This window comes from Labeo rohita, unplaced genomic scaffold (genome assembly GCF_022985175.1).
Source record: "Labeo rohita strain BAU-BD-2019 unplaced genomic scaffold, IGBB_LRoh.1.0 scaffold_286, whole genome shotgun sequence".
Lineage (NCBI taxonomy): Eukaryota > Metazoa > Chordata > Actinopteri > Cypriniformes > Cyprinidae > Labeo > Labeo rohita.
In genome coordinates, this window is record NW_026129166.1 from 74,733 (window position 1) to 83,548 (window position 8,816).

General features: G+C 35.2%; 1 protein-coding gene across 1 annotated transcript; it reads left to right on the forward strand.

The window, feature by feature from the left end:
* Positions 1–5,939: 5,939 nt before the first annotated feature.
* LOC127160069 (gastrula zinc finger protein XlCGF8.2DB) lies at positions 5,940–8,238 on the forward strand. Its single transcript, XM_051102742.1, has 3 exons — positions 5,940–5,997; positions 6,933–7,758; positions 8,088–8,238. Exons 1-3 carry the CDS (start codon positions 5,940–5,942, stop codon positions 8,236–8,238), a joined length of 1,035 nt encoding a protein of 344 aa, XP_050958699.1.
* The last annotated feature ends 578 nt before the right edge of the window (positions 8,239–8,816 follow it).

Consider the following 8,816-nt stretch of genomic DNA (forward strand, 5'->3'; position numbering starts at 1 on the left):
GGGATGGTCATTTTTGTTTTCTTCTAAGCAGATTTTTCCAATTTCAAACCACATCAATCTTAGTAACTGCTGTTAATTCTGCATTTAAAGTCTGTTTAAAGTCAATTCGGAGAATAATTTCTAAACACATTCTAAATGTTAGAAATGCATTGCTTAGGGATGCACCGATACCACTTTTTTCAGTACTCGCCCGATACCGATACTTTTATTTTTGGTACTTGCCGATTCCGAGTACCGATACCGATACTTTAAAATTTACAGGTAGATTTGTAAAATAGGGTACAGAAACTAAAAGAATAATGTTAGTTGGTCAACTTGTTTATCAAATAGATACAGTCAAACCAAAATGTATTTAGAATCCATTATCATAAACTGTGTCCTGCACCCACTAAAAAAATAATAAAAATATATATATATCAAAAATTGTCAAAAGATGGTGAATATCTGCTGTCTAAATAATTTTTGGGTTGACTATATATCCCTTAATTATTTTTACACTTAATTATGCCCATTAAAATGTGTTTTGTTACTTTAACTGTCTTTTTTTTTCTCTCTCTCTTGCTCTATGGTTCATCATCTTCAATTTAATAGCATTAAACTGCTCCACTGCAGCGGCTCAGTACTGTAATCACGTGAACCACTCATTATGAATCTCCTAACTGTGATATTTTCAGAATTATAAGTCAGGTTTTTTTATCTGAAATATGCTGCTATTTGGGCTACAATCCAAAGCGACTCAAATAATGGAGAATCACTCGTGAAGCAAAACATCGCATCGCATTTCACAGGCTGCTATAGTTTCACTTTCGCCGGACATTCGTGTATGCTTAAGGCTGAAAAAAAACGATGTTTATAGCGAATGCCCCATATATATATATATATATATATATATATATATATATATATATATATATATATATATATATATATATATATTCTTATATCTACGATTTTGTTTTAATCCAAAAGATGCGTGTGCTAAATATGCGAACATAAATGAAGATCACGCAACAGCGCGCGCTCTCTCTCTTTCTCTGTCTCGCGCTTTCTCTCTCGCTTTCTCTCTCGCTCCCTCTCTCTCTCTCTATACCGTTAAATAACTTGTGCATTGATTTACTTAAATTGTTTTTGACATATCATACCGAACTACAAACTTTCCAGTGATGTCAAGGCGGGATATTAACTCGACAAGCCCGCATATCTTGGCCGCCGTGCGCTCAATCCAATCTGCGTGCTCTGCTTATCAGCTGACGCGCACCAGTTATACAAGCTTAATACTGAATGTTTAACATTATTTTACTTACATACACATACTTCGTAGACATCTTTATACTCTAATGACTCCATTCTGCTGTCTGTCGTTTTGTTGTCGGTGTTTCTTTGCCTACATACGCACTTGTCACATGATGTGGTATCGGCGTTTGGTATCGGGGCATTTTAACGAGTACGAGTACGAGTACAGGAGCTCAGTATCGGCCCGATACCCGATACCAGTATCGGTATCGGTGCATCCCTAGCACTGCTGAAACAACACTGTAAAAAATAAAAAAGGCAATTTGTTGAGTCAGCTTAAAATAATTTGTTACCCTGCTACCTTAAAATGTTAAGTTCAGTCAACTAAAATAAGTTTAGTCAACTTGAAATGTTAAGTTGTACTAAGTAACAACTTAGATATTTGTGTTTGCTGAAATTAACAGATGGGTAAGTAACCCAGCTGCCTTAATTTTAAGTTGATTCAACTCAAATATCTAAGTTGTCATTTCAAGTTGAATAAACTTGTTTTGAGTTAACTGAACTTAACATTTTAAGGCAGCCAGGTTACAAATTGTTTTTTACAGGGAAGCTGCAAAGACTGTGATCTATGTCATACTTAATTGTGAAGTTAGACTGTTAAACAGTTTCCGAACCGTTTCCATGTTCAGAATTTTCTGGGCAGGTAACATGGATTTTTGACATTACTTTATAAAGTAGATAAGTTGTTGTCAGAAAGTCTGTCCTAGGAACTTAAGTTCAATAATTGTTTCCATCAGTGTTGCCAACTTAGCAATTTTGTTGGTAGATTTAGTCACTTTTCCGACTCCAAATCACCAAGTCACATGCTTTCAATGAGGTTGACTGGTGCAAAAACAAGATCTGGGTAGATTGTCAATCATGATTGTAGATAATTTTTCACTTTTCAATAATGGAATGTTGTACTTAAAAAAAATATATATATATATATATATATAATGTTAATTTTTACAAACAAATCTAAATGAACATTTCAAATAATATTCTTTGCTGAGATTTGAGTAATTTCAATATGTATTTTACAAAATAAAAGCGCATCATCTAGTCGGAATCCCAGTCATGTTTGATCGCCTTAGCTGAAATCTAAACTTTTTGTTTGTTTTTCCACACATCAGGAAGAGCTGAAATCTGCAAAGACTGAGTTTATTAAAGAGGACAGAGAGAAGATGAGAGACCCAGAACCCTGCAAAATCAAAAACACTGAAGATACTGAAGAACAAACAGGTTGGTGTTTACTAGTGAAACGAATGACGAATCATGTCTGCACAAACATGATGCACTAAGTTATGCAAATACGTTGACAGGCAGGTATCCTAATGTTTGGATCGAATTCTGCACCTTTTACAGATGATGTAAATACATTGCTATCGGTATGTGGAGAGACTTTCAACCAGTAAAACAAAAATGTTTTTGAACCAAATCACATGCTTTCAATGAGGTTGACTGGTGCAGTGAGATCTGGGTAGATCAATAATGATAGTCAGAGATCAGTTTTACAAGAAGGAATAACAAATGTATCAAATGAAAAAAAGATAATTTATTATACAATAAAAGAGTAAGTCTAAATAAAATTCATATTTATCTTATGCAATAATTTATACCAAAGTGCAAATTATTGCATACAAGGAATGCAGTAGTGAATATCAGAAGAAATGGTAGAAGGAAGATAGAAGGATGCAAGGAGAGGGGGAAAGCAAAAGAAACAATAGCAAGGTGACTAAAGAGAAAATAAGTAAAATAAAATCTAAACAAGTAAAGTTTGCACAAGGAATATGCAGGAAATGTACATTCTCCCAAAATGTTGGTTATGTTATATAAGAAAAGATCATATAGACTTATCCATTATAACATTTGTTGTTGTATCGACAAATGTTGTGGTTAAAAATAGATGTTTGACTAATGGTTTTCACACTTTTTAAACAAACACAGCAAAACGAGCACTTTCAAATATCATATTTTACGTTACAAAAACAAGGTTTCTGTAACATGTAAAATATGACATCTCTAATAATTCTGAGAAACATTACATTAATCTAATTAATATAAGAAGCAAAATCAAAAATGAATGCATGAATATGAAAATATAACAACATTGATTAATTGCATACATCCCTGACAGTTATAAAGTTTCAAGCAGGTTTAGATTTGTTGTAATATAAAAATTCTTTAGAGCTGTTGAATAATCTAGATGGACACTTTCTATGAACGTGGTCCTTTTTTCTTTAAACAAAATATATGTAATAGATAATTGTGTGGTTAATCAAACATATTTAATAGTTCTCTCTATAAAAGACATGGGATTATTCAAAAATAATGCAGCAAAAAAATGTTCTTTTTTATGTCCTTGCACAGTTATTTTCATTTTTTTAACAAGTTTTTGAAAATGAACTGTTTTTACTTTCATTTTTAGAGATGACTGAAGAAAATGAGGAGAATGAAGAATTGGGTGAAGTTGAGGAGGAAAATTGTGTTAAAATTAGAGAAAAACCTTTGAGTTGCTCTCAAACCAGACAGACAGACTTAAAACAAGAGCCAAGAAATCTTTAACTTGCACTCACTGTGGAAATGGTTTCACATACAAGAGTCATCGTGAGAGTCACATGATAGGGAGAGAAACCGTTCACTTGTGATCAGTGTGGTTAGAGTTTTGCACACAAAGACCACCTTAAGGTACACATGAGCATTCACACTAGAGAGAAACCTCATAAGTGTTCACACTGTGACAAAAGGTTCAGTCGGTCAGGACATCTGAAAACACATCTGGATCCACACTGGAGAGCAACCGCACTCATGTGATCAGTGTGGAAAGAGTTTCCGATTAAATGGACAGCTTACAAAGCATATGAGAGTTCAAATTAAGCCTGGGGAGTTGGGGGTTTGGTGCCTTGTAAATACCTCAGTCGTGGTATTTAGGGTGGAGAGAGCGCTGGTTACTCACTCGGCCACCTTCAATCCCTGATTGTGCATATATATATATATATATATATATATATATATACACACACACAAACAAACAATCACAATCATATAATAAGTATACACAGTACACAAACATATATTATATAAACAAAAACTTTTATTTTGGATGTGATTAATCACAATTAATCATTGCCCAGCACTAATTAAAGTACTTTCAAATAATACTTATATCTCTATTAAGTTCACCACAGTTTTTTGCAGGCTATAAGCTGTCAGATGAGACCAAACATTTTCGAACACGCTAAGTCAACAAATAGTATGCAGTGCGAATAAACGTGTGGACTGTGAATCAAACGGCACAGATGTGTATTGAAGGTGTGAGCAACTCGTCCTCCTGTGCCTAAATCCCAGCAGTCCACAGTCATAATGATCATTCCCTCAGAGTCAGAGTATTAGCATACTTTGATGATAAAGGCCGTTGCCCCACATTTAATTCACATGTATACTTGTAAAGGGATAATGGCTGTACTAGGACAGTAAAGAGTTCAACCCATATTTCATGTCAATAGCTGCTGTTTTCACCTCATTGAGTGAAGTGCTGATGTATTCAGATCTCCTGTAAATTGGCACTTAAAGCTCATTTCATTGGTGTCAACAGAATGAGGGGATTTGTTGGGTAAACATTTACATTTATTTCTTTTGTTATGCTTTTAACTGGGTCTGCTATTAATATTTGGATGAATTGACATTGCATTTTTGTTGTTTTCTGTATTTTTAGATATCTGCATATATTTTAATGAAGAAACAAAATAATGTTAGGCTTAGAAATTAAATAAATTGGTGAATTAGCGTCAGTTACTCTACAGTAGACAGGTAAACATGGAAATGCTTAGATGTGCAAATTAGCATTAAAACAAACTCAGTAACTGAAAGAAGGCTTCTTCAACATGCATCAGCGCTGTATCGGTGTATGACACCAACGTAGTATTAGAGCGATTCCAAAGCATTAGGATTCGTCTTTGTACTTTGATCTCATAAGGCCATCGGTCTCTGCACAGTGCCGATCAAGTGTGCTGCACCAGTCCTGAAAAGTGCACCAGTCGCTTCGATCACCCCCGATCACCCCACCCTCTCCATTAAGCTAATGGGCGTGAGCCAAACTAAATAATCGAATTACACTTAAAATATTTTTTTTTCCAAAGATGGTTTCCATTGTTTGGGGTAGTTGTTATCATGCTGATTTATGTTCAAGTGTTAGTTTTTCTAATAAGTTTGCTTTTAGGTAGTTATCTGATGCTATGGGGTGTGGTGTCATGATTGTGATCTTGCAAATGGGTCTGTGAGAGTTTGGAAAGGACTTTGATACGGCGGCTCCACCACACAACACTACTGCGCCTGACTTCGCAGACTCTGGCTCCAAATGACATAATATTCCCAATGATGGCAATGGCCAAACTGATATGCTTTGACTTCACTTTTCAGTAGTTGAATGAGGCGGCGACACGTCGTCCATCTTTTTTTACAGTCTATTGTACTGATGCATGTATAAAAAGCCTATTTTCATTAGCTCCTCCCACTGCAGTCACATGGTCAGTGAAGCTCCTCCCTTCCACAGTTCCCCAATAAATGCTGGAACATTTCCATCAGTTCACAAGTGCAGATGAGCATCAACTCATCAGGAAGAGTAAAAATCTACAAAGACTGAATTTATTAAAGAGGACAGAGAGAAGATGAGATATCTAGAACCCTGCAGAATCAAACACACTGAAGATACTGAAAAACAAACAGGTTGGTTCTTATTTTTCACTCTTCATTTGAAGAACATTCATATTAGAAAGCTTCAAGTTTTAAATAAATAGAAATGGAATTTTTGTTGGGTTTTTATCAATAAACCATAAGACACCAAACTAAAAGTAAATTAACTTTCCAGAATGGCTGACAGTGTTGTAAGCATAGCTTAAGCAAAACCTTATAAAAACATAATAAAGCTGTATTTCTCATTAATTATAAAAGTTAATTCATAGTTCTAAAGTTTATTCTTGTTATACAGGGTTGATGCGCAGGCAATGGGTTGAGATAATTTTTCTCTGACATCATGCTATAGAAAGAGCCCAGATGATGTCATTTCCTGGGTGTCAGTTTTAAGAAACGCTATTTTTTTAAAGGATAAAAATCATGTTAGACAGCATTGAGTGAAACATATAGAAAACAAACAATGCTAATAAAAATGTTTCATTTGACACCAGTTAAACCTGTGGTGTCAGTGTTGACCTTCCAGTATGTGACGCTGCAAAGATATTGATATGATGTTACTCACCATATTTAATTTTATTTTTAGCAAACACATGTAACAAATAATAATTCCAAAATGTAAAAATATACAATCTCCTTAACTTCACTAATAACACAACACACATGATGTAGCATGAAATCAGTCAAGACATAGCTGAGCTGAAACAGACCTCCACAAAAAAAAAAAACAGCATTAGGACAACTAATTGGGGTGATGTTTTTTGGGATTCATTCTAAAATTTCAATTTAGTTTTGTTATTTGACCCAAAATATTTAAATTTCACAAATAAATGTGCAGCATTTTTTTTTCCTAGAAATAATAAAAGTACATAAGTTTTTTTTTTTTTTTTTAAATTTATTTTTTTTTTTTTTTAGTAAAATACATTAAATATCAGTCTACTATTAAAATTACTTTTTTACTTTAATTTCAGAGCTGATGGAAGAGAACAAGGAGAGTGAAGAACTGAGTAAAGTCGTGGAGAAACATCACGACAAACCTGGAAAAGGTCGCTCAAAGAATAAAAATACATTTTTAAAGAAAAGAAGAGAAAGGGAAACTTTCACCTGCACTCAGTGTGGAAAGAGTTTGACAACCAAAAATGGTTTTGAGTTTCACATGAGAATCCACACTGGAGAGAAACCATTCACTTGTGATCGATGTGGAAAGAGTTTCTCAGAGAAACGCAGTCTTGAAATTCATGTGAGATTTCATACTGGAGAGAAACCGTTTGTGTGTGATCAGTGCGAAAAGAGATTCTCAAGCAAACAATATCTTGACCTTCACATGAGAATTCATACTGGAAAGAAACCATTCACATGCAATCAGTGCGGGAAGAGCTTCACACAAAGACCACATCTTATGGGACACCTGAGGAGCCACACTGGAGAAAAGCCATATTCATGCGATCAGTGTGGAAAGTGTTTCCCATTCAAACACAGTCTTGATGTTCATATGAGAGTTCACACTGGAGAGAAGCCATTTAAGTGTGATCAATGTGGGAAGAGTTTCAGGCAATCAGGAGGCCTTAAAGGACACATAAGGAGCCACGCTGGAGAAAAGCCTTTCTCGTGTGATCAGTGTGGAAGGAGATTCACACGCGAACAAAGTCGTGAGATTCACATGAGAATCCACACAGGAGAGAAACCGTATACGTGCCATCAATGTGGGAAGAGTTTCAAGCGATCTGAACACCTTAAATCGCACATGAAAGTCCACACAGGAGAGAAGCTGTTCACATGTGATCAGTGTGAAAAGAGATTTTCAGACAAACAATATCTTAAGATTCATATTCACACAGTAGAGAAGCCGTCACATGTGATCAGTGTGAAAAGAGATTTTCAGACAAACAATATCTTAAGATTCATATTAAAGGTCACACAGGAGAGAAGCCGTTCACATGTGATCACTGCGGCAAAACATTTCTTAGGGCTTCGGTCCTGAAGGCACACATGGCAGTTCATATGAAGGAGAAGCCGCATTCATGTTCTGAATGTGGAAAGAGTTTTTCAATGCTGTCGTATTTGTGTAGACATGAGAAAATTCATATTGGTGTAAGAGATTACATGTGCTTTGAGTGTGGGAAGACTTTTTCTGTAGCAAGCAGGTTAAAAGTGCACCAGAGGATTCACACTGGAGAAAAACCTTACAAGTGTTCACACTGTGACAAAAGATTCAGTCAGTCAGCAAATCTGAAAACACACGAGAGGATCCACACTGGAGAGGCTGCATACATGTGATCAGTGCAAAACCAGTTTCGTTTGTAAAAGTCACCTGAAGATACACATGACAATCCATGCAGGGGAGAAACCAGATCATCACAGTCTGAAATCATGGTAAGTTCATGTTTCTGAGCAACAAAATCTTTTCTGTGTAAGTTAATTTTCCTAACAGTAACAATGAGCAAATCTATAAGCAACAATGCTTACAGATTACATGTCAAGCCTGTGCCATCTAAAGTTTCATGACCAAGCTTTATAATAGAAACATTATATTTTTATTAAAATATCAATCTTCATTAACAAAAAAGGCAGTTGATGGATTAAAATGACTTTGGGGTTTTCATTACTTTCCATTTCAAGTTTGTCTCTCATTTAAATTCTCACATGATCTTTTGTTTCTTTTAGGCCTGATGGATGTGAACCAGAAAGGAAAAACAGAAGCAAAAAATCTGTCAGCTACCCTTACTGTAAAAAAGACTGACCTCCAAATCAAGGCTGAAGATTCACAGTTGACACTGGGAAGAAGTGGCTCAGGCTTTCACTCTTGTGTCTTCTCATTCTGAATAAAGACCATTTAACTGTAATCAGTATCATTT